The following is a 26,857-nucleotide window of genomic DNA, read 5'->3' on the forward strand; positions in this document are numbered from 1 at the left end:
GAGGCTCTCCTAAGAGACCCACCAGTCCCAAAGAGCCCCTCCTTCAAGCTCCGCACTTCTAGTGGCAGTACCCTTCCCTTCTAATTTGTCTTTGGACACTAAGGATATTAACTACTTCCTGAATTTTTGAGTGCTACCTCAATGTCTCTGCTTTGCTCTTTTAGCTTTCCAGTAACTACATCACTAGTTTCCAGCAGAAGATCACCTGTTTGCAATATCAGTTAATAGAATAGGCAAGACCAAAATTAGCATTTTGATCCTGGTTGACTTTGGGGACCATTAAAACACATTTGTAAAGAAAACTCAAAAGAAACTTCATGAGTAAACCTGGTGGACAGTTGCCGCAGTTTCTACCCATGAACTCCTGCCTCTCAAACTCTTTCAGGACAACACTCTACATGTATCTAGTCAACAGTGGGTTAAGTTACTATAGTTCACAGAGGTCCAGACATTTCTGTCCTCTGACTTCCTGTAGAGTGCTTGAGCTTTGTAAATGTTAAATGAACTGTACATATTGCTACTCAGTTCTAACCACAAATGCTTGCTAAGGTCAGAATAGGAAAGGAAGCCGGGCAGTGGTGGCGCACGCCTTTAATCTCAGCACTTGGGAGGCAGAGGCAGGTGGATTTTTGAGTTTGAGACCAGCCTGGTCTACAGAGTGAGTTCCAGGACAGCCAGGACTACACAGAGAAACCCTGTCTCAAAAAAAAAAAAAAAAAAAAACAAAACAAAAAAAGAAAACACAAAAAACCCCAAAACACAGCATAGGAAAGGAAGAGGTAATATTACTGCTGAAAGAGGAAACGCTGATTTGAAAGTCTGCAGTCTGCAGAGTGGGAATGCAGCTCAGTGGTGGAGCTACATTCCCTGGGGTCAATGCCTAGCATGGAGACAGAAGATCTTGTCTGTGTGTGTGTGTGTGTGTGTGTGTGTGTGTAGATATTTACCGTATCTACACATATAATTAAGCACCAGGTAACAGAATCTGCCTTATTCTATGCTCTTAACTTGCTTTGTGTTGCTATGATAAAATACTGACCAAAACCAACTATGGAAGAAAGGGTTTATCTGGTTTACATTTCTCCATAACTGAAGGAAGTTAGAACAAGAATTTAAGGAGGAACTGAAGCAGATACTGTGGAGGAATGCTTCTTCGTGGCTTGCTCCCCATGGCTTTTCTAGTTTACTTTTATACAGGCTAGGACCACCAGCCTAGAGGTGACAACGCCCAGTGTGCAGTGCCCTCCCACATCAATCATTAATGAAAATGCCCCCTCCGACTTGCCCACAGGCCAGTCTGATGGAGGCAACGCCTCAACTGATAACTCTTCCCAGGTAACTCTAGCTTGTATTAACAAAAACACTAATCAACACACCCACATTGTTGACACCTACAAAGACCACATATTATCTTTTCCTTTCACAATCACTTTTAATGTTCATTTTAATCTGAACATGGAGGGACAGGGGGACGTCTGGTTCTTCCTCTCCTCCACCCTATGGGAAGTCACATTCACATCTATCAGAAGTCACATTCACATTTAGCAGACCTTTTTTTTTGGTGTCTGTATGTATGTGCTTGTTCATATAATTATATATATATATAACATATGGGTGTATATTACTTTGATTTTAAAATTTTTTAATTTAAATTTTAAATGTTTTCATAAATACTAGACTCCAAAATAATTTAATTATTGACTTGATGATAACACTATTAACCAACTGATCATAAAAATAGTCTAAAATTACTAATCAAAAAGTAAAAATTTGTTGGGGTGTAGTGGCCCATGCTTTTAATCCCAACCCTTGGCTGCTAGAAGCAGAAGTGTGAGTTCAAGTCCAGCCTGGTCTACAGAGTGAATTCCAGGACACTCAGAGATACATAGTAAGGCCTTGTCTCAAAACATACACACACACACACACACACACACACACACACACACAAACGCACACACTTATTGAAAATATGTATGTTGATTAGTGTGGGGTTTTTGTTGTTGTTGTTTTAAAAATGAGACCGGGTATCATGGATGAATTGCTGGAATGAAACAAAGTCTAGTGGGAATTATAGCAAAAAGGTTATCAAGCGAGTATGAGGCTTAAGTTGTATGCATTACTGAGGAGATAGTAAGTGATATAAAAACTATCACCTTCCTCATCTGGTGGGAGGAAGGTAGAACAAAGAAATAACTGGTTTAGACTCAGCAGTATACTTCCAAAGTTGATTGGTTGTTTTCTAAAGAACTTAACCAAGTGGGGCTGGGGAGACGGCTCCCTGGGCAAAGTGCCTACTGTGCAAACAGGAGCAGCCACACTCAGACCCCCAGGACTCACATGAAAAGCTGTGTGTGATGATCTGGAGAGATGGTTCAGAGGTTAAGAGCATGGCTTGTTCTTCCAGAGGATCCAAGTCAGGTGCTTGTAACTCTAGCTCCTGAGGAAGTCATCTGATGTCAACCTCCAGCCTCCACCTGTGCACCAGCACAGATGAAACAAGCACACACACACATACACACACACCCCATGTGCTCACATGCACATTCACACACATAATAAGTAATCTAATAGGCTTTCCCAAATATTATTTGGGAAATAGCTTTATTTAAAGATACAATGTTGCAATGAAGACTTATGTAAACACTGAAGCTCCATTATATGAAGACACAAATGTGTTATCTTTGAGTAGGCTTTCAAAGAATAATAAATCATGTTTTTATTTATCTAGTGCCCTGGCGGTTTTCTTATACTCTAAGAGAATGCAAGATAAAATAATAGCAATATTAGAATGAAAAAAAAAAAAAGAAAGAAGAAACTTGTGAATTCTTCATTTGTAAAGAGGAAGAAGAGCAGGTTGTGAAAAGAGAAGCTAAGAGCCCACTAACCCTTTCTGCTTTCAGGCCTGTCAAATTTGAGGAAGAAATGTGTAAGCAGGAAAAGTTGGAAACCAATTCTCTAAACTCCTGATGTAGGCAAACAGAAAGCAAAGGCTTGGTGAAAATTGAGGTTATGAGTTTAAAGACTATAAGTTTCAGTTTTTGTGGGTGTGAGGTACACAAGACCTCAGGACTGCACTTGAAACACTCCACTAATGAGTTATACCAGCGTTCCTAAAGAATATTCTTAAACAGCCAGGCTGTTAGTGGATGCCTGTAAAACCAACACTTGGAAGGTGGAGGCAGGAGGAGTTCAAGTCTAGCCTCAGATAAACAGGGAGTGCCTGGCCAGTCTGGATTACATGAGACTGTCTTAGAAGCCAACCCAACCCTAAAGTAATGTTAAAGATCTGTATCGAGCATCAAATCCACAGAACTGTTTGTATTTGTTGGTCTTTTATGAGCACATGGAAATAAAAGTTAGGAATAAAATAGAAGCTGAATTGTTTTAGAAAATGCAAATTAAGTCCCTTGTGAGAGAAACAAAGCTTTGTGGTTGTCCTATCTTTTTTGAAAAACTGAAACTCCACAGTGGCATCCATGCCAACCCCAACCATACCCTCAGCATGTATAATGGATTTCTGTCTCACTCTCAGACACCCAGTCTGCACCCAGCTTTCCTCAACACTGCTGATACATCCTCAACACAAAGGGTCACACCAGCCTGAAAGAGACCCCAACTTACCATAATTCTAAAAGCTCTACTCTGTTTTTTTTTTTTTAATAAGCCTATGTTCACTTCTTGTCAACTGGTTGCTTGCTCCACCTCTTGACCTATAGTTGACTTGATTTAATCCTATTTACCTATTTACAATATTTAAGCAGAAAGCACTTAAGTTAAAGGTGTGTGCTCAGGCTGAGCCACACCACAACTAAAAACAGGTTTTTCCAGTAAATAACACAATTTGGGGATTCACAATGTGATCAAATATCCTGCAATATCCATCCACATTTACATGAACTACACATAGCATAGACATACGCAGCATACTGAACTGTAACACAGGACAAGGTTCACCTGAGCCATAACCTCAGCTGCTTACAAGGAGCAGGGAACAATGCAAACCTAGATGCAGCTAGGTATGAAGCAGCAGAGAGTGATGGAGGTACATTTCTGTTCTAAAGGCCTCAGCTACTCTGGAATACTCCAGTCCAAAGACAGGCATATGCTTGGGATGAATGTGGCAAAACCTGCTACGGTTAATATAAGACCCTTAGTGGAAGCACTTCTCCTGTGCATACCTGAATGGCCAGTCCCACTGCTCTTGTGCACTGGTAAGTCTTAATTAATTATAGTGAGTGTCATTTGAATGCAAGCATTGTAATACTACAACTATTGATCTGATAACCCAACAGGTACTAAGTGTGTAATGGGCAAGTAAATGGCATATATATTATTGATAGACTGGACAAAGAGATGATTTGTGCCACAGGTAGGACAGAGTAAGTGTGAGATTTCATCATGCTACTCAGAAAGGAGCTGCATTCAAAACTGATGAGTTATTTATGGAGAATTTTCTAGATAATGTTTCTGGTCCAGTTGCCTCTAGGTAGCGCACACCACAGAACGTGGAAACTGCAGGTAAGGATACTAGTACACACAAATTACAGATCATATCTACGTCCCTGGCTTAGTTTATTACATTAAAAAAGCAGCAGCTCATATTTAGGGTATATACAACAATTTATTTATAACGTTAGGGTATAACGTTAATATTGAAGTTGACTATTATATTCATCGAGTTTTATCATTTACTGTCTGTATCTTGGGAGATATTCAATGAGCTTCACATGCTGAAGCATCTCAGCAACTGACAGCACCAGACTTCATCTCCCAAGTGAGGCAAGTCCTGTGACAGCTGACATCTTACTCACTGTGTTGCAGCATGTATGGGGTATGTTAGTGCAACAAGGAGGTAGAGCGTAAGTGAACACCCTAGAGGTGTGGATTTGCCATCCCAATTCCTTCACACTCAATAATGTAAGTGTCCTTAGAGGCATCATCTTCCTCTTCTGATTTCTTCACGGTAAATTTGGCCTGAAAGCAGAACATTCATATGTAAGTATACATGAAGAGGACAGAGGGCAATCTTAGAATCAAAGTTAAGGAGACAGAGGGTTAATATCAAACCCACTGGTTGAAGAAGGTACACACATAAAAATCAAGAGACATGTGAAGAAATTCAGTACTTCTTTTGTCCTAGGACCAAGGTTCTTGCTCACTATTGTGGAGTCTGTCAGGATAGAGAATCAGACTCCACTCCACACCCACTGACTAAGAACAGGGGACATGTGCAGCCAAGTCAAGTGTAGATTCTGAAGCATCATCTGTTGCTGGCAAGAAGGCATCTTTTCTCTTTCTAAAACATGTATCTGAACCATTTACCTGTCAGGTATGACATTATTTGCTCTCATTAAATTTTTCCTGCCAATTTAATTCTCTAAATACATAATTCAGGAAGCTAGCCCTGAAAGGATAGGTAGGGCGGAGGGGTGGTGACTAATACCCTTTACTATTGAGCTTAACACTGGAGTTCTTGCTTATTAGCTAAAGCAACTCTGAAATACGAGATCTCTGACAGCTCTGGAAGTGTCATTTTAAAGGCAAATGTAGATCCTTTAACAAACAATTAAGTCAAAACAACTGAACAGGTTTAAGATTCTGGCAAAGGGATTTCAAGTATGCCTTAATTTTTAGGAGTCTCTAAAATACAATTTGACACCCTTTCTGACCAGCAATGTTTACAAGCTTTCAATTTCCATGTATGTAACAGTGCACCCTCTAGGTGGACATCTAAAAACCACTGTGGAATGACAGACCTGAACACAGCAAGGGAGCCAAACTCCTGTGTAGTTATTTGTCTGCAGTTTCAAATTACAAACATGAAAATATGAAACACAAGAAGGAGATTGGAAATCATTTCAAGTTTATGCTTAGGCCTACTTATGGAGCCTAAAAGATGAGTTTTACACACGAGCTATTTGTACTGAGGCATAGAAAAATAAAGACACTCTGCCACAAGTCACCCAGCAAAGTGCAAGCAAGAGCCAGGTGTGGGTGGTACAGACCTATATGCCCAGCATGCAGGAGGCTGAGGCAGAAAAGTCTTAAGTTTAAAGTCAGCCTAGACTACACTTAGTAAGACCCTTTTTCAAGAACTCCCCTGCCTCCGACCTATACATACAGTTAAATAAGAAACAAGAGTCACAACCCCAATTCGGGAAACTTGCTGTTGTGTACTCTCTTCAAGTAATACGTAAGTGGCTACAAATACACAAAGTACTGTAAAACTGAAGGCTATAATGAATACAACTTGATACCAATTAGCAAGGACACCAATCTATGAGAAGAGAAAATAACTGTAAACACAGCATAAGTAGAAATGAAAATAAGTAAGTGAAGGGGGCAGAAGAGATGGCTAAGCACTTAAGAGCACTGGCTGTTCTTATAGAGCGCCCAGATTCAATCCCAGCACCTACATGGAGGCTCACAATCACCTATAACTCCAGTTCCAGGGGATTAGACATTCACTTTGGGCTTCTCAGGGAACCAGGCACAAATATGATACACAGACATAAATGTAGGCAAACCATTCATACATCTAAGTTTAAAAATAATAGGGGGCCAGAAAGATGGCTCAGCAGTTAAGAGCTCTTCCAGAGATCCTGAGTTCAATCCCCGGAACCACATGGTGGCTAATGGGATCCGATGCCCTCTTCTGGTGAGTCTGAAGAGACCAACAGTATACTCACATACGTAAAATAAATAAATAAATCTTAAAAATAATTACTTTTATAATTTCAAAAAAGGCAGCAACCTCCTAAAACTTGAGTCATAAATCTTACAGAATTAGATTACGAGAATAGAGCAGCCTGCTGCATCTAAGCACTCCATAGTCTGAAGCCAAAGGATTACAAGTTCCACTGATCTACCTAGGAAGTTCAAGGCCAGGCCAAAATATATACTGAGGCCTTAACTATTAAAAATAAACTAAAACCATACAAAAGAATTCCAAACTAAAAAACATGCTCCATTGCCAGAAAAGAAGAAGCTGTGTGTATTAGTAGTAACAAACAGGGAGAAGCCATTTGAGAAGAAAAAGAACAGCGGCTTTACTAGCTAAAGGATATACTTTTTATATTTACTATGACAAGATTAATATTAATTTCACAGTGAAATTATGATTATATTATTATTATTATATTATTATTTTAGACAAGAGTACTAAAGAAAAGATAGACACATGAGCTCACACAATATTAAAGCAGAACATCTTTCACTGATGCTCAGGACCTCTGGCTTCCTGGGGTGCTCAAAGCCCAGGCTGGCAGCACGAAGCACAGGCGTCAAAGCACCTACTCTCTGTTCACTCTACTCGCCCAGTGTGTCACAGAGGAGACAGGAGACAGATGCTGAGGCAGCTGAGAGCCTGCCACACAGGGAGCCCATGAGCAGCGCCAACTGTGATGACTGCTGGGTTTCCCAGTCAGTCTCTCAACACAATACTCACCTTTGCTAGCTGTTCAGCAAAATGTATAGCAGTCTGCGTGTGAAGTGTGACTGGGCCTGTTTTTATTCTGGAAATTCCATTGGCTAAAGCCATGAAAATAATCAGCTATCAAACAAAAACAAAGAAGAAAAATCTCACAAATATGCTAATATTCAGATTTACAAATTCTACAACTGCCCACTGGAAAATGCTTCTAGAATTCAAAATAGCTTTTAAAAGAAATTTATTTTTTAAAATTTATATTTTAAAAGAAATTTTATTTTAAAAGAAATTTAAAGAATAATTTTTATTTTCTTTATATTTCTATAAGTTTTACACAATGACAGAGATTATGTGTTAACCAGTGTCTGTGGCTTGGTATAATGCTTAACCAAACTGATTTTCATTTCTTTGCTTTTGTTTTTTTTTTTAAGACAGTTTCTCTGTGTATTCCTCGCTGTCCTGGACTCAATTTGTAGACCAGGCTGGCCTTTAACTCACAGAGATCTGCCTGCCTCTGCTTCCCAAGTGCTGGGATTAAAGGTATGTGTCATCATGCCTGGCCTATAAGACTGACTTTTAACAATTTATGTTTCACAATAAAATAAGAGAGCTGCTCACTGATACACTTAATTAGACCAAATATTTCTGCAAGCTGCTGTATGTGACAAGCTTTTATACTCTTCTAAAACTCAACTTTAAAGGTAAATGGAGGCTATAGAATTCCTGGGAACATGAACTTAGGAAGAAGAAAATGACCAAACACAAGGAAAACTGTCCCCAGAAAATGGTCAGGAATACTGAAGAGTCCTCCTCTTCCTCTCCCCTCTCTTCTTGGTTTTGAGGACCAACCATAAGACTCCACCCACATAGGCGAGAAGAGCCCCACCACTGAGCCAGCAGGAGACTGTGAAGGTAGAGTGTGAGACCTTCTCTCAACAGAATAGGGGTCCAAATGTTCAACAGCACTTCCCATTTCTGTGTGTGTGTGTGTGTGTGTGTGTGTGTGTGTCTGTGTGTGTGTGTGTGTGTGTGTCTGTGTGTGTGTGTGTGTGTGTGTGTGTCTGTGTGTGTGTCTGTGTGTGTCTGTGTGTGTGTGTGTGTGTGTCTGTGTGTGTGTGTCTGTGTGTGTGTGTGTGTGTCTGTGTGTGTGTGTGTGTGTCTGTGTGTGTGTGTGTGTGTGTCTGTGTGTGTGTCTGTGTGTGTGTGTGTGTGTGTGTCTGTGTGTGTGTGTGTGTGTGTCTGTGTGTGTGTCTGTGTGTGTGTGTGTGTGTGTGTGTGTGTGTGTGTGTGTGTGTTGTCAAGACTGGGAATACCTTGCATTGAGACCAAGAAAGAAAATGAGAGAGACTAATGTGTCTGGATACTCGACCGGCACAATTAAAGAAATTTGTATGCAACATAATTATGTTCAAATCCGGCAGGGGAAAGGTTTTGATCCTCAAAGTGTCATTACCTGATCCTGTAGATACTCGTCCACAGTGCCGCCATGTCTGAGATTTGCCAACAGCATCTCAGCAGCTTCGATTCCAACCTTGTCTGCATTCACACCTAAAACAGGAATAATAATAAATATAAGAATAAATTACTCCCACGTCACCAAGTTTAACTGAACTGAAAAAGGTGACACATACTTAAAATCCCAGCCTATAACACGACTGTTCCAAGTGCAAGGCCAGCCTGAGCTACAGAGTGAAATTCTGTCTCAGAAAACAAACAAGCAAAAAGTTTAATTGATATATCCCAATTAGCACAGATATAACATTATTTTCAGGCTTCTGGACTTAACCAATGCACTTTTCAGGAAGGATCTCAATGTTATTTAATCTTTGAAACTTGAGAAATGGCAACGTGTCAAAGTAAAAGTGGAGAAAAATCGGTCACTTGGTACCCGCTTAAGAAATACTAACTATGGAGCCAGTGAGATGGTTCAGTGGGTAAAGGCACCTGATGCCAAGTCTGATGATCCAAGTTCAATTCCCAGGAAACGAAGTGAAAAGAGAGAGCTGACTTCTAAACCCTGTCCTCTGAACTCAACATGCTCCCTGGCATTTATTTCTCAATACCATTCATGGGCTGGAGATGTGGCTCAATGCATGAACACCTGCCTTGCACATGTGAGGCTCTACCTTACCCAGAACTATGAAAAACAGGTAGAAAAACAAAACAAAACATAGAGTTTAGAGATTGATACAGGCAAGAACACTGGCTGCTCTTCCAGAGGACCCAGGTTCAATATCTAGCATCCACATGAGAGCCCACAACTGTCTGTAGTTGTAGTTCCAGGAGAATGAGCATGTTTTTCTGCTTTCCTCAGGTACCAGGCACAAACATGCTACACAGAAATACATGTAGGCAAAACACTCATACATAATTTAATTTTTAAAATTAATTATAGAGCCAGTTTATAACAAAGTCATAACCCAAAGCTATACCTCAGTTTTCAATTTAAAACTTGTGATTTACACAAGTTAGAATTGGTCACCGACAATTCAATTGGAAGTGAAAAATTTTCAGTATCTTCTTAAAATGTAACAGGAGACATTCTCATATCAACTATTTAAAGTTCAGTCCCTTTCACTACGAAACCCAGAATTTAGGGAAGCTGATGCAGAAGGCTTAAATCTGAAGTCAGCTTGGGCTTCAGAGCAAGACACCATTTCACAAAACAACAAATCTCAAATAAAAATATCTGAACAGGTTCTAGCTCACTTTACATCATGTACCTGTTCTTCTATCTCCTGCCTTTCCACACATCCTAACACTTCAGTAGAAGGATGAATATAAAATAAGACTGGTGGAAGTACAGAAAGTCAAACTCTCCAATATTCTTTAAAAGAAACCCTTGCTACAAACAAGATGTCTTAAAAACTCAAAATAAGGCTAATTTGTTTGTATTCTATATCTTTATATTTACTGGACCTGATCAAGTACACGTACACACACACACACACACACACACACACACACACACCCTTGAGAAAACTGTCCTGAGTCTTACTCTCAGAAATCATCTTTGTAAGGTTCCTCCTAAAAATGTTCACAGGAAAGCCCTGAGCATGAGAAAACCAGACAAACCCAAACATCGATAGATTCTGTTAAGCAAAGTGTCCTGAACTTTCCAAATGCCAGTATCTTCAGATTTAAAAAGAAAAGGCAAGCAGAGGATTCTGTACTAAAGAAAGACTAAGCTGGGCATGGTGGTGCATGCCTGCAATCCCAGCACATGGAAAGCTAAGACAAGAGGATTGCTAGGCTGAGCTATACAGCAACTACCAAGCCAACCAGGACTGACCTTGTCTGAAGAAAAGCGAACAGACTAAAGTAGAGTAAGACTCAGTAACCGTGACAGCCCAAAGCTATGTGAACATAAGTACATTTTGTTTCTAAACAACTTGTTTAAGTTAATGTGTGGCTCTGTCTGTAACAAACTCTTTAGGTATAAGGCCGGCACTGTGAATCTGTGTATCAGGAAATGCCTGCTGCAGTACTCGTGGTGGAGACATGTTCCCACAGCTGAACACTGCACTGCTTCAGAAAGGAACATAGCTGCAGCTCATGGCTGGGGCCTAGCAGAGGGTGTTCAAATGACTGCTTGATGTCTAGAAATTTCTAAAATATAGAGCTGAAAAAAATGAAAAATTCACTGACTCTAAAATATAATCAGTTGACTCTATCTTTTAAATATGTCAGTCATCATTCTCGACAGTCTATACTAAAAAGATAAAGATTTTTTTCACTGATAATGGTATTTAAAGACCCCTTTCCTTCATGTATACCTCTTTTGCCAAGTGATGATCCAGCAAACAAGCAGCCAGTAGATGTCTCAGCAACAATGCTACATAAGAGGGAAAAAGTGTAATTACTCACACTGCAATATTCTAAATGTCATGTAAATACAACATAAGAAACCAGTTACTCTTAAATAAGTAAACTTACATCTATACTGCAATAATGAAATGCCTCCACAGACTATTATAAAATCACCAACAATCTCATGGGGCAGGAGGATTCCTCTGGGCAAAGTTCAGGAGACTCTAAACTACTCACATAAAGAGAATGCCACCACCCTCATCCACAAGTTATTCTGTCATTAGCACTAGTTACAGACACAGGGTAAAAGGGACTTTACACAGACTTTAGTTCTGTTCTATTTTGTTTTGTTTTTAAGGTAGTATTACGGCAAAGAAGGCAAGTACTTTATACTTTGTCAATTTCTAAATGAAATGTCTGAAATCTAAATGTCCACAAAATACTGTATTTCTACACTTTAAAAGTGTAGAAGAATTTGAAGAAATTCTTTTGAAGATTTTGTTTTGTTTTGGGTTCTCTGTTGGTTAGCCTTGGTTGTCCTGTGTACACTGCATACACTAGCCTGACCTCAAACTCACAGAGATCCATCTGCCTCTGCCCGTGCTCTTAGCCACTGAACCATCTTTCCAGCCCTATAAAAATAAATCTTAAAAAAAAAAAATTATGAAGCGAGTGGTGGCACATGGCTTTGGCGCCCGCTGCCAGAGAGTGGCCGTGCCCTCCTCTCTGAGTTCGAATCCCGCTGTCTATCCCGTGTGACTCTCTCGCCGAGTCTCATGGGGAAAAAAAAGGTTTAAAAAAAAAATTATGCTCACTACAATAGTTCCTCAGTACTCATGGGGAGTTCATTCCAGGATCTACACAAGAATACCGAAATCCAAGGGTGTTTAAGTTGTGTAGGAAGCCGTGGTCAGCGGTGATATATGCGCCATTCCAAGATGGCGCGGGCATCGTGTCCTCCACAAGTAAACAAGTAACTGCGCAGGTGCAAAAAGGCAAAAGCGTGCCAAAAGTCACTACCCATCCCGGGGCATAATATGGGGTGATGAGTGAACAGCCAATCAGAAGTGAACACGTCACTCTAGGGTGTATTTAAGCTGTGCCTCTCTTTCTGTCTTTGCCCCTTTCACGTTCTTCACTTCTGCTGATACAAGATTAAACCCTCGCTGTGGTAACTACCTGAATACTGTCTCATGTGTCCTTGTTCGCGGGCGGAGGGGACATGGGAGGCGCGCGGAACAAAGTTGTTTATTTAAATGGTAACATATCAGTGCTGGAGAGATGGGTCAGTGGTTAAGAGCACTGACTGCTCTTCCAGAGGTCCTGAGATCAATTCCCAGCAACCACATGGTGGCTCACAACCATGGAACCCAATGCCCTCTTCTGTTGTGTCTGAGGACAGTGTTAGTGTATTCATATAAAATAAATAAATAAATCTTTTTAAAAATGCTAGCATATCAATTAGCTCACATTTGTGATTCCAACACTTGGGAGGGAAAGACCACGACTGCTGAAAATCTGACGCCAGCCTGGACTACAGAGCAGGACCCTGTCTCCACAGACAATACATGCTAGGTGTGTGGCAGGCACATGCCTGTGCTCCCAGGAAGAAAGCAGGAAGATCATGTGTCCAAGGAGACCCTTGGCTACACAGACAGCAAGGTCAAGGTCAGGCTAAACTACAGGAGACCTTGTTTCAAAAATCAAAAACAAAAGAGAAATGATGTAACAAGGGTACCAAACTCATAAGCAGTATATGTACACTTTATAATAGCTGTCACGGCCTACTGTTTAAGGAATGACAGGAGGAAAAAAATGCCTGTAGGCATTTAGAATAAACTTTTTTCCCTTAATACTTTTACCTGGAGTTGCTTGAAATGTAAACTTGGAACCACCAAAGTTAAAGGCCTACAAACACAAGGATCTACAAAACATATGGGGGAGGGGCCAGTGGTTTTTTTTTTTTTTTTTTTGGTTGGTTGTTTTTTGAGGGTTTTTTTTTTTTTTTTTTTTTTTTTTTTTTTAATTTTTTTTTAAAGGCAGTATATTAATAGACAGTCCTAGCTGTCTTAAAGCTTGCTATGCAAACTGTGTCTAGGCTGCCCTCAAATTTGTCATCCTCCTGCCCCAGTCTCTTGAGTTTGGGAAGTACGACCAGATAACACCAAGTCAGAATGATCACAGTGATTCATTGAGCTGTTGTTTGAGACAGGAATGTCCTTACACACTGTAGAACTCTAAACTGAGGGAATGCCCTACAACTCTTTGATGAGGACAATGACTTTAGGGTCTCAACTATCTCCACGCCTGTGCTCACATGATTCCACTCCCATTGCCGAAGGCTTGGTCCCTGGCCTCCTGCACAGGCTGGATGCTGACGTACAGATCCCGGATCTCCTTCCTGATGCACCGCACAGCCGCGGCCGCCATATCTTTTGCTACCTATTTTGGCAAATCAGAAAAGGAGAACAAATTTGTCACTGGTTATTTGGACTACCAGTCCCTCAAAAGTATATAACATAGTTAACTTTTACACGTACCATTTTTACACTTCTAGAGAGAACACTAACTTCCAAAAAACATTTAAATGAATAGACATTCAAATCAGGGTCTGGAGTGACAGCTCAGAAGCTCCGAGCACTTGTTGCTCTTTCAGAGGAGCTGGATCAAGTTACCAACACCCACATGGTGGCTAACAACTATCTCTTAACTCCAGTTTCAGAGGATTTGACATCCTCTCCTGACCTCTACAGGCCAGGCACACATGTGGTGTACATATATACATGCAGGCAAAACTCATGCACATAAAATAAATTGGGGGCTGTAGCAATGGCTCAGCAGTTATGAACACTGGCTACTCTTCCAGAGAACCCACATTCGATCCCAAGCACCCACATCCCAAGCAGCTCACCATCTGTAACTCCAATCCCAAGGGACCCAACACCTTCTGGCCGCAGAAGCCACTGCATATACATGGAGCACAGATATATGTGCAGGCAAAATACCCGTACACATAAAATAAAACAATACAAAATCAAAAAACAAAACAAATAAGTAGATGGCTCAGGGATTAAGAGCTTTGACCACTCTTTCAGAGGACCAGGGTTCAACTCCCAATACCCTACCCACATGGCAGCTCACAACCATCTGTAACTCAAGTTCCAGGAGATCTGAGACACATGTGCAGGCCAAACACCAATGCACATAAAATAAATATATATAAAAATCTTAAAAATAGATAAATTACATTTTTTTAATTAATTAAAAAACAAAAGCTTTGTGTCAGGCAGAATGGGGTACAGCTCTAATCTCAGCATTTGGAAGATGGAAACAAGTAAAACTCTGAATTTGAGGTACATGGTGAGTTCCAAGCCAGCCAAGTAAGACTGTGTCTCAAACAAAATGAACAAAATAAATACGTTTCTTGGGCCATCTTGGTTGAGATGGCTCAGTGGGTAAAGGCGCCTGCTGCCAGGCCGGCTCACATGATGGAGAGAGAGAAATGGCTCCTGTAGGCTGACCTCTTTTGCCTCTATGAACACACTATGACATGTGCCCCAGCCCCTACTTCCACATGTGCACCATGGAATGTAGCCTAATCCCTACCCGCACAAAATAAATACATTTTTTAAAAAAAGATTTTCAGGCTGGGCATGCAGCTTAGATGGTAGTGTGTTTGACTAGCATGCATAAATTCTGGGGTTTACTGGGTCTGTGAATTCAAGGCCACCATCAGTTATATCAGAGCTATGTAAATCTCTATTCTGAAAAAAAAACTAAAAACATTTTGCAGACAGAGAAATAGGAGCACTGAAAGGTCAAGACCATCTGGTCTACCCAGGAAGATTCAGAAAGCCTGGGCTATTCATGCCACCCTGTTTTAAAACAACAAAAATCTCAAAAGAAAGAAAAATAAAACCTCAAATTGTCTGAGGCTCTTATTTTGAAAGGAAAAAAAAAAGGAGTTCTCTCAAAATCATCAAGGTGTCCCTACACTTCTAAAAGCACTATGACAACTTACTTTTAGTGGCAAAACACCAGCAACAAAAGCTCTCCCATAAATCTTAGTCACAGAGCCTCGATCAGTCAGATTTATTGGGTCCAACCGTTTAACTGGGGACATCTGGACAACCACTTCACCGCCCCCTTTTGGGTAATAGCCCCTAGGAAAAGTAGAACAAATACATACTCCATAACTGAGGACATGACAAAGTAAAGCCTAAGAATCCATTATAGCAACAGGAATGAGACCAAAAGTTACATGTGAGTACTGAAATTATGGCCAGACTATAGCTCAGAGGTATGCACATGTGACGCCCCGAGTTCAATCCACAGCACCCAAAGAAATCATCCTCCCAATGACACGAGACTATCAGGTGCTCAATGGCTCCAGCACAGTGGCTACTGCCTGAGATAAGGCAGAACACTGTCCTCTCCACAGCAGCTTCTATTCAAAGTGCTGTCTGGGAAGTTCTGTCAACACTGACTCTGCTAAGTTTCTACTTTCTAGGCCTAAAACAGCAGCTGGCACATGACAGACACTCAGATTAATACTGAGGAATAGCTAAGCAGATGAGCAGTAATAACACTGTAACTGTCCTATTCAATTATTGCAGATGCTGAGAACTGCTGTGCTTCTATCCATCCCTGAGAATCTCTACCTGGTAAGGAGATGGTGAAGTTTACAATCTACTTGGATTATAAGTATGGCTGGTTGCACAGAGGTTCCAGCAGATGAACAAGAGTGAATGCTTTCATCAACAGTCCAAGTAAGAAATCATTATTTTCTATTTTAAAATATGATTTCAAATTTTTATGTGAGCAGGGGATAAATAACATAAATTCAAAGGTGCAAAGTAGTTGAAGACAGCAGACAACCAGGTTAGACTGTGACAGTGTGAACGTAGGAGGGAAGATGAAACTGGACAGGAAACCTGGGGCACTGCGACCATAACGCACTAAGCTCCCTTACTCGTTACTGTACTGCACAGGATGGTCTTACAGAGACATCCCTAAAGGCTGGGCTTTCTTAGGAAGTCAATTCTGACTTCACTGTGGTGCAGTCTCTTTTTGAACCCAGAATGCCTAGTGCAGTTAGCTGTTCACACACAGTGATCCCTTCGCCTATTCAGAGGCATGGATAACATTAGCTATGAAGATCTCCATGTAGAAATTCCCATCAAAGTATTTCTGCCAAGAAACAAATGAACACCACCGGTGGCTGGCAAGGTCCTATAGCACTACAGTTTATGTCTAAGCCACAAAGTACAATTATTTTCTTTAAGAAATATATCACAAAACACAATGCATTAAGAGTATCCGAGTAACAGTTCTCTCAATCTACCTTTTGCACTATTTTTGGAGCATGTAATAAATGGAAAAGGTTAAGGGCTGGAGATGTAACTCAGTGGCAGGAGCTGGCCTGGTTTGCACAGCCCTGTGTTGGATCTACAGCACTGCCGTCAGAAGGGAGGATTGGATGCTGAAGACCTGAGTAACTTACCTCGCTTTAATGTCACAATTAAATGTGAAACCAAACTTCTCAGCAATTGGCTTGAAAACCTGAAAAAGTCAGTTGTTCTTTTAGCCAGCAGTATGCACAGATTCACCAAGTTCAATTACTAAATGCAAACCGCTAGGCAGTGAGCTAATCAGCAGGTGCTGCAGATACACAGAACAACAAAGACTGACACCAACTCTATCGTTCAAACAAAAAAATCTGTTACATAGCTACACGTTTAACGTTTACTTAAACGGGACTGTGCAAGTCTATGTAATAAGAAACAGCAGCTCCACACACCTGACCCTAGGAATGACTGTACGTCAGCCCTCCCTGACCCGATCAACACCGTGTACACTAAAAGACTTAGGAGGCTGCTGGTGAACAGCCTTCCATCCTGCAATCTCAATTTCTCAATACTACTGAACTTTTACTAGATATACAGTGCTTTACCATAGCTTTTTTCTCAGTTCATGTTGGAAACATGTTTTCATGACATCCTAGTTCCTCCCAAGCAGTATTTAAATGACATGACACTGAAGCAGAGTTCACTGAATTATCCTCTAAGGCAGTGCTTCTCAGCCTTCCTAATGCTGTGACCCTTTCATATAGTCCCTCATGTTGTGGTGACCCCCCAACCATAAAATTATTTAGTTGCTACTTCATAACTATAATTCTGCTACTATTATGAATAGTAAGTATCTGATATGCAGGCCATCTAATATTCAACCCCCTAAAGGGGCTGAGACCCACCGCTCTAAGGCCTCATGCCTGTGTATGTCATACAATGATAATTATAGTTTAAATAAGGCTATACTCAATTATTTTTAACATTCATCCTTCACTGTACTTCACTGTACCTTATATATTAAGTTGATGTAATATATGGCTAGTTGTATGTCAATTTGACACGAGCTAGTATCATCAGAGAGGAAATGCCTCCGTGAGATCCAGCTGTAAGACATTTTCTCAATTAATGATCAATTGAGCAGGGCAGGTCCAGCCTATTCTGGCTGGTGCCGTCCCCGGGAGGGTGGACCTGGGTTTTATAAGACATCAGGCTGCCAAGCCACGAGAAGGAAGCAAACCAGTAAGCAGTACCCTCCATGGCTTCTGCATCAGCTCCAGGATCCTACCCTGCTTGAGTTCCTGTCCTGACTTCCGTTACTGATGAACAGCAATGTGGGAGTATAAGCTGAATAAACCCTTTTCTCCCCAAATTGCTTTTTGGTCATGGTGTTTTCCTCAAAGCAACAGAAATCCAAAGAAATCTTTTTCTTTATTTCTTTTTTTTTTTTCCCTTCAAGACAGGGTTTCTCTGTGTAGCCCTGGCTATCTTGGAACTTGCTCTGTAGATCAGGCTGGCCTTAAACTCAGAGATCCACCTGCCTTTGCCTCCCGAGTGCTGGGATTGAAAAGGTATGCCACTGTCACCTGGCTACAGTGGCTTCATTACACGTCTCCGCACACTGACCAAAGATGATGGCCCCCATCAGAATGGCAGGATCTCAGAAGATGGTGTTTAAGCCTAAAGCCTTGAAAACACATGACACCTATGGAGACTTTTACTCAGTTCCCCAGGCTAGCACTATGTGTGTTGGAAGAATAGACAGCACTAAATGTTTGTGGTTTTGCTTTTTTTTTCAAACATAGGAGTGGTGATGTCACCCAGGGCAGAGCAGTTGCCTAACATTTGTAAAGCCTTGGTGCCCCGACCCCTCAAACATTTCAGAACTCAATTGGGGGTGGGCTGTTAAAGCACAGAGGCCACCTACATCTAGTGCTGGGTAAGATGCAGAAGAAAAGGAGCTCTCATGGGGTAAGAAAAGGACAGGGCTGAAAACATTTCCGTAGTCTCTAGTGAATTTGTTCAAAACTGACAAATGATGGAGACATCGCAAGTGGCTTCAAACTCATGCTCACCACAGAGTAAAACCACTCGGCCTTTACTGGAGACACAGTCTCAAAATGTAACTGGAAAACAAAACAAAACAAACACAAACAAAAACCGGATCCCAGAGCTGGCACTGGAGACTGGTCGGCAGCTTGCTTGCCTGCCGTGCACGAGTCTTGTGCTCACACTGCATACACTGGCCTTGGTGGTGCACGCTTTTAACTCTAGCACTCTGAAGGTGGAAGCAGGGGGATTACAAGTCCAAGCTCATCCTCTGTCCATATCAAATTTAAGGCCAGCTTGGGATACATAAGACCCTGTCTCAAAAGAGGAAAGCCTTACCAAATTCTAAAGCACACACACACATATATACACAAAAATTCTTAAAACTATATTTAAAGGAGTAAATTTAGTTGTAAAGAACTATGCCACAATAAACCTGGAAAAAATTAATAAAGATTAAATATCCTTGCCTGAAACTGCTCAGAACCAGAAGTGCTTCTGACTTGTTCAGAGTCTGTAGTACTTGCACAAACACTCGGGATGCAAACACGAAATTGACTTGTGTTTCACACGTTATACACAAAACCTGCACGCCACCTTACAGTGACCAAGCACATCACATGGAGTCAGGTGGGACATGTCCTACTTGTAGCATCAGGTTGGTACTCAAATAGTTTTGAATTTTATAGTGTTTTTAAGAATTGTATTATTTGAGTGTGTGTGTGGGCAGGTATGTGTGCCACTACATTTGTGTGATGGTCAAGAGGACATTTTCAGGAGTTAGTTCTGGCCTTTCTTATCTTCTGGATGCTGAACTTGGGTCATCAGGTGGGTACAGAAAATGCTGACTCAATGAGCCATGTCACTGGCTCAAATTCTGGCACATTTAGTATTTCAGACGAGAGATACTCAACCTGTACCAGTTTTCTTCCCTATAGACATGCCAATACTAAAATAAAAACAGGTAATTTATAAGATAAATTATAGAATTTACATAATTGTACTTTTAGGTCCTTAAAAAAATTAGCTGAACACTCTCTTAATTTATAATGCAAACCCTAAAGTAAACCTAATCAGTTCCCTGTCCTACAAAAGACCTAGGACGCATGTGAACAGGACGTCTGTGCAGATGCTGCAGACACTTAAACAGAGACCACAGTGCTCTTACCATCATGGTGTAGTCAATCTGTGGGGCCATTTCCGCATTAGTGCCGCCTTTCAGACGGAGCTCTGACGGGGAAGCCGCAAACAGGACACAGGGCATTGAAACCTGCATCAAGAGGCACACACTCCTAAGGAAAAGGCAGAACAGCTTCACTGGACTGTCATTTGAGTCTCAGAACAGCTGTATTTGTTACTGCACGCCAGTGTGACTTGAAGCTCAGACAACAGAAAAATTCGAAAACACTTCAGAGTCTAAAGGGTAAAATCCTGACTCTTACAGAAGTATTTCAAAGTAGAAAGACAAAAGCAAACTGGGCTGAGGTAATAAGTCAATGGTAAATGCTTCAGCCTCTCATTTGTAAGGCCTTGGTTGAGTACCCAACATCACCAAAAAATTACATCAAATTAAAAATAAAAAACGTGGCTGGGAAGTGGTGGTGCATGCCTTTCACTCCAGCACCTGGGAGGCAGGTGGATCTGAGTTTGAGACCAACCTGATGTACATTGTGAGTTACAGGACAGTCAAGGCTACACAGAGAAACCCTGTCTTGAAAACCAAACCGAACTAAAACAAACAAACAAAAAATTAAAACCTTCAAACTTTTTCTCAAAGTAGTCTTGAAAGCAGCAGTTTATGTAAATGCATTCAGAACAGCCAGGATTAGAAATACCCACCCGCTCGTGCCTGGGCTGTTACTGTCACCATGCACATGGCACTATTCAAGTATCAAGTCACAGCACTGTTCCTCCCATCACAGAATTCATGTGACTAGAAACACAATGTTTAAAAGGAGTTTTCTTCTTATAGTCAACGTGAAGAATCACAAAACTTAGTCACAGTATTTGGTCAAATTTTTAAAATGATTTGCCCTTCTTCAAAATGAAACCAATCAATTAAAGTTAATCACAAAGGTTGTCCCCTGACCTTCACACACTCCAAAGTATGTTTATACATGCGTGTGTGTGTGTGTGTGTGTGTGTGTGTGTGCGTGTGTGTATATGCACAGAAGCATGCACATGCACACCCACACAAATACAATAAATAATTTTTTTTTAAATCAGGAGGCATAGCATGTGGTAGTGACAGGGAAGCAGAGGCAGGGGGACCTCTGTGGGTTCAAGGTCAGCCTGGTCTACAGAGTGAGTTCCATTAGACTGCAGTTTTAAAGGGAACTAGAAATAGCATCTACAATCAAAAGAAATTCCTTAACATTATATAACAGTTACAGGTGTACTAAACTACAAAGTCTCTATTTCTATCCGTTTGTCCATGATATTAATAATTCTATTCATCTTTTACTTGAAAGATCATTTTAAAAATCTCTAATCCTGATGAGCAGTTTCATCAATTTTCTAAATATTCATTGACATGCAGCATTAGAAAAGAAAATACAGAAGATGTAATATATTCTCCTAGGAAGTGGAGTCTGGGAACAAACAGAGATGCTTAGCTTCCTTAAAGCCACAGTTTGTAACTCCTGAGCAACTGGTCATGTTCTTCTAACACAACATTTAGAGAGTGTATGTTGTCCTGGGTAAAATTAGATTCTGAACACAGTAACAAAAATCTAACCTTTAGAAGAATAAGGAACCACAGAACCAGGCACGGGACAGAACTCCCAGTACTGAAATCACAGCTAGGGATAGAATGGACTAAGTGTGATAAATACTAAAATGGGCTTCCCTGCTTGGACTCTACTACTGTAATCTCCTACGTGGAATTGGACTATCAACTTCAAACTTAAGTCTCTCCTTGCTAATATATTAGGAGGCAAGGCTGGAGAAACCACTCACCCAGTCGCATGTGCCGCAGGCCTAATGACCTGAGTTCAATTCCTGTGACCAAGATGGTAGAAGGACAGAACTGATTCTTACAGGTTGTTCCAACTGACACACATACATTCCAAAGCATGCATGTTCATACATGTGCACTATACACACAAATACAAATAAATAAATGAATTTCTTTAAAATTAGGAGGCACAGCCAGGTGGTGGTGCTACACACCTTTAATCTCAGCACTCGGGAGACAGAAGGGGAATGTCTGTGGGTTCAATGCTAGCCTGGTCTACAGATCGAGTTCCAGGGTTACACAGTAAAACCTTGTTTGGGGAAGGAGGGATTAGGAGGCAAAAGACTTATTTTCTAATATCAGTTCTTACCCTAATGCCAAGACAGTGGATAAATCACTTCACACCATTGAGGTTTGACTTTCTAATTTACAACATAGAAGATTTGGAATAAATGCTTTCTCTTACAGCATCAAATTTTGTGACTGTTTTAGTTAATTTTTAGAAAGATAACTATGACTTTTTCTTCTCTTCTTTTGTATAAAATAACAATGTGCTAATGACACCTCAAATTCTTTTCCTTGCCTTAGGAATATTCTCACTTGATAGATCTTACTTTAAGCCCAATCATAGGTGCCTTTGCAGAGAAGTCTACTTATACCATACATCAGAGATATGTGTTATTAAACATCTTCCCAAAATAACCATAATTCATTTAAAGTTATTTCTAAACTGACAAAATGTTTATAGTAAAATGTCTTACTCTGTCAAATGCTTATGACAGAAAATTACACTTAAAAAAAAAAAAAGGTTACTTTAACCATTGAACTGATCATGGGGTTCCCAATGGAGAAGTTAGAGAGAAGACTGAAGGAGCTGAAGGGGTTTTTGGCCCCATGAGGAGAGCAACAATACCAACTAACCAGAGCTCCCAGGGTCTAAACCACCAGCCTGGGAGCACAGAGGGAGGGACCCATGGCTCCAGCTGTATATGCAGGGGAGGATGGACTTGGTGGACATAGGTAGGAAAGGAAGTCCTTGGTCCTGTGAAGGCTGGATGCCCCAGTGTGGGGGAATTCAAGGGTGGGGAGGTGGGAGGGTGGGGGCACATTCTTATAGGAATGAAGCAGGAGGAGGGGGGAATGGGATAGGGGATTTCTGGGTGTCGGGGGTGGGGGAAATGGGGAAAGGGAATAACATCTGAAATGTAAATAAAATATCCAATAAAAAAATTAATCTAAAAAATAAAAGTTACTTTAAGAAGCAATCAGGGGCTGGGGATGAGCCTCAGTGGCAACATACTTGACCAGAATTCTTGAGGCAGTGGGCTAGCACTCTAGTGCCAGGGGCAAAATAAGGAAGCAACCAGGCAAACAGCTCACAAAAGCAACCAAATGCTGATTCCTCTCCACACTCTGTCATTGTGGGATCGTATGAGGGGTTCTGAGAAATTTGTTAAGATATCCATTTCCCAAGAGGCTGGGTGTGTTTTGCTGGAGTTTATTACTCTTGTTTTGTTTGTTTTCTGGTAGTGGGAATTGGACCCAGCAACTTTACACTGATCAAGCACTGTAGCACTGAACTAGGCTCCAGCTCCGCTTCTCTAGGGGAGAGGGGTAATCAGGAGATCTGAAATTTTTAGACTAAGCATTTTCCCTGCACAGCTGGAGATTAAACCCCAGGGCCTCAGACACACAAGGCAAGCCTCCGACACTTTCTTACATAGGTATTTACTAAGACAATAAGGGAAAACCAGGTATACTGACGCATATGCCTGTAATCTCGGCACCTGGCGGGGGAGTAGGGGGGCTGGAACAGAAGGAGGATGAGTTCAGCATCAGTGTGCATTTATAGAGACCTTGTCTTAAAAACAAAAGACAATCTGGAAATAATAACAGCTACAACTAAACAGGTAGGATTATGATTTACACTTTAAAAGGGAGAAAACTCAATCTCAAGAGATCCCAAGAGCGTTCCCAGGAAGCCAATGAACCTACATCTGAATCAGGTCTGAATGGAAGATTAAGTGAGACATACCCTGCTGTCTTGGTGTCTGCTGTATGGACTCCACCTCTGATCTTCTCCGGTGTAAAGGTTATCTCTGTTGAGCCGATTTCTGCTCCCTCCAGATGCCCGCCACACAAATCACGAACCATTTCCAGTCCAGATAAATGCTGAGGCCTTCAGGTCATAATACTACATCAAAACGTGTGGGATCAGACTGCCTATACCCCACTCTATGACACGGCTACAGAAGCAAAGGCCAGAAAGCAAGTGTGATATTTTCAACGGAAGAACTTCGTCTGGGGTTTTTAATGCACTTGGACTTGCACTTGGGCTCACAGCTTACAGGCAACTTCTTAAAGGTTTCAAGACAGGTTATTTAGGCTACAGTGGTGAACTGTTTGTTACAAGTTATACATGTGTGTGGGGGGGAAGGTAAACCAGAGGCTGGAGAAATGGCTCAGTAGGTAAGAGCACTGACTGCCCTTCCAGAGGACTAGGGTTCAGTTCCCAGCACCCACACAGCAGCTCACAACTATCTGTGATTCCTGTTCCAGGGGATCAGACACCCTCATACAGACATATATGCAGGCAAAACACCAATGTTCATAAAATATAAATAAATAAGGTAGTCTAAAATTACCTAAAAGCCACCAGTCTTGCTTGAATTTCACTCAATAACCAATCCGTGACACCTGTACAGCCTGAATTATGTAGGCCTCATCCCCTAAATTCCCATGTTGAGGCCTCAACCCACACAAAATGTGATCAATTAACTTAAAGGGAGGCTATTAGGGTGTGCAGTAATACAATTTGACTGCTATTCTTGTGAAAAGAATGCGTGAGATTAGAGGGATAGAGACGTAGTTCAGTGGGTAGCGGGCACGCACAGTATGGAGGAGGCCTTAGGTTTCATCTCCAAAACCACATAAACTGGGCATGGTGGCACACAGCTGTAATTCTAGCATCTGAGAGGTGGAGCCAGGAGAATCAAAAATTCAAGGCTGTTCTCCCTAGCTAAGGAGTTCGGGATTACCCCGGACTATATGATATCTTGCAATAATAACAAAATCAACAACAAACCTACCAGTGGCAAGAGGCATGGACAAACTATCCTGTTTCAAAGCGTCCTAAGGACAACTTGCGGCCTGCCCTATGGATAAAAAAGGAGGGCAAAGGCTGCACTCTGAATGCTGCCCGGGGCTTCCTCCGCCCCACAACCCGGGTTCCGATCTTGAGATTTCCCCTACCCAAGCTCCCCGCCTGCCCGCGGTACCTGAGGCCGGGCGTGCTACGGCCCGCGCGGATCTTCTGCACGCGCAAGGGGAGGCCCAGGAGGCAGCTCAGGGCGGTGGAAACCCTGAGGATCTGGCCGCCCTGCAGAGCACCGGTGTGTAGGAATCAGAGAGGTTGAAGGGAGGCCCCGCCGCCACAGCTCGACCCGGCCCCACGCAGCCCCACACTCACCCCTTCCATGATACCGCCGTCCACCTCAACCCGCTGCCCCTCCATTATGGGAGCCCCTGAGCCCGGCCGGCAGCGACCGCGTCCCTGCTGCAAAGGGAAAAAGACGAGACGCCGGCAAGCCCGCAGCCTGACACTGCGCTTCCGGGCCGAGCTCGCCGGAAAAAGAAAGAACTAGAGCCTCCCGGGAAACTGTTGCTATGGGAACGTATTTCTCACTGGACAAGGCCCGCCGCTGTACGCATGCGCCCTACCCAGCGCTCAAAGAGCCTGCGCGGACGTTGTCGGTATTCTACCGAAACTAGCAGGGAACAGGGCTAACCACAAGGGGGTGACAGGGTAAACCTTCAGGCTCCAGAAGCTCTTTTCCTGCCACAGGTACATTCAGTTATCCCTCAGGCTGATGTTTTATCTTCCCATTCATGTGTAGCTCTGCTTTCTCCAGCATCCTCGGGTACCTCAAAGACTGAGAAATGAGTCTGAATTGTGTGATGAAACATCACTATCGCCTAATCTCGATTCTGTACTAACACAATATTTTGGAAGCACACAGATTACTTAAACCAATCTGGAACGAGCCCCAAGACACTAATCAGGGAAGTGCTCATAGTTGAGAGTTGGAATGGTATCTAACGGTTGTATGGTTATTGGAAATGTTAACCGTCAGAGCCTGGCCTCTGGCAGCCTTTTAGAAAGTCAGTTCAGCCAACACCTCTCAGTAGCCAATCCAAGAAATAAGTATTAATACAGAAAAAAAGAGATCTGTTAAGTATGGACTAACTAAGTCCCATTGGAAAGAGAAAGAAATAAAGCAAGTCTATCTTCAGGATCCTGATGTAAAGCTTGGGTTTAAGTAGAGGGCAATAGTAATACAAAAGTAAGCGGTCCTAACCTAGGTGTGGTCCGGGCCAAAACTGACCTGTCATTGACTCAGTCTTTTCTGCAAAGTGGTCTAGCAGTTTTCAGAACTATAAAATCTCTTCCTGGAAGACACACTTGTCCTCTGGCTGGCTCAGGAACCCCAGCTTTTCCCTTTCCTAGCATGAGACTCAGAGAAACTTTATTGTCTTGTGATCTGCTAACCGAAGGGAGACGCACAAGCCCCTTATAGTATACAGAAAATGAATTGGAGGCCTGAGAGCCTAAAAAAGGAGATGCCAGTGATGTAATTTTATAGGCGGGAAATAATGAGACATTAGAATATAAATGTTGTACTTTTAAAATTATTTTTATGTATATGGGCATATTGTCTACACATACATTTATGCACAGGCCACAGAGGACTGAAGAGGGTGTCGAATTCCCTGTGACTGGAATTACAGAGGATTGTGAGCCACCAAGTAGGTGTTGAGAATCTGACCCGGGTCCTATGGAAGAGCAGCCATCTTCCCTGTAGTACCTTGATTATCATACGTATTAGATTCTTATTGCACAAATATAGCACCCTCTGAAGAAAGCTTATCCTTTTTGCTTTTACTCATCACAGTGCTGGAGACTGATGTTGCTGTTCGATGCATGCTAAATCAACATTGTATCAAACAGCGGCCCCAGCTTATGCTCTCTAATGCTGAACTCCTGCTGTTACTTTGGTGGTAGAAGGAAGTGGACACAATATATGTAGACACTAGCAGAAAAAGCTGTAGGTAATATTGTAACCGGCATTGCAGGAGTAAATATAGGCTACAAAGACACTCAGAACTGGGATTTTTCCCAGGAATTCTTCTCAGGTTGGAAGAAAGAAAGAAGAAAATGTGTCTTCACAAAAGTAGTTGTCTAAAGTTTCAAAAGCAGTATTATTT

The 26,857-nt window shown here is 41.7% G+C and overlaps 1 protein-coding gene across 1 annotated transcript; it reads right to left on the minus strand.

Annotated features, from left to right (window-relative positions):
- Positions 1–4,601: 4,601 nt before the first annotated feature.
- On the minus strand, positions 4,602–25,299 carry Rtca (RNA 3'-terminal phosphate cyclase). Its single transcript, XM_034500020.1, has 11 exons — positions 25,062–25,299; positions 24,871–24,971; positions 23,628–23,771; positions 19,805–19,928; positions 16,743–16,801; positions 15,261–15,402; positions 13,557–13,681; positions 11,206–11,264; positions 8,883–8,977; positions 7,448–7,552; positions 4,602–4,974 (listed from the first exon to the last, which is right to left on the minus strand). The coding sequence occupies exons 1-11, from the start codon at positions 25,104–25,106 to the stop codon at positions 4,873–4,875; spliced, it is 1,101 nt and encodes a 366-aa protein (XP_034355911.1). The 5' UTR covers positions 25,107–25,299; the 3' UTR covers positions 4,602–4,872.
- Between the last annotated feature and the right edge of the window lie 1,558 nt (positions 25,300–26,857).

The sequence above is a fragment of the Arvicanthis niloticus genome, chromosome 4, assembly GCF_011762505.2.
Source record: "Arvicanthis niloticus isolate mArvNil1 chromosome 4, mArvNil1.pat.X, whole genome shotgun sequence".
Classification (NCBI taxonomy): domain Eukaryota; kingdom Metazoa; phylum Chordata; class Mammalia; order Rodentia; family Muridae; genus Arvicanthis; species Arvicanthis niloticus.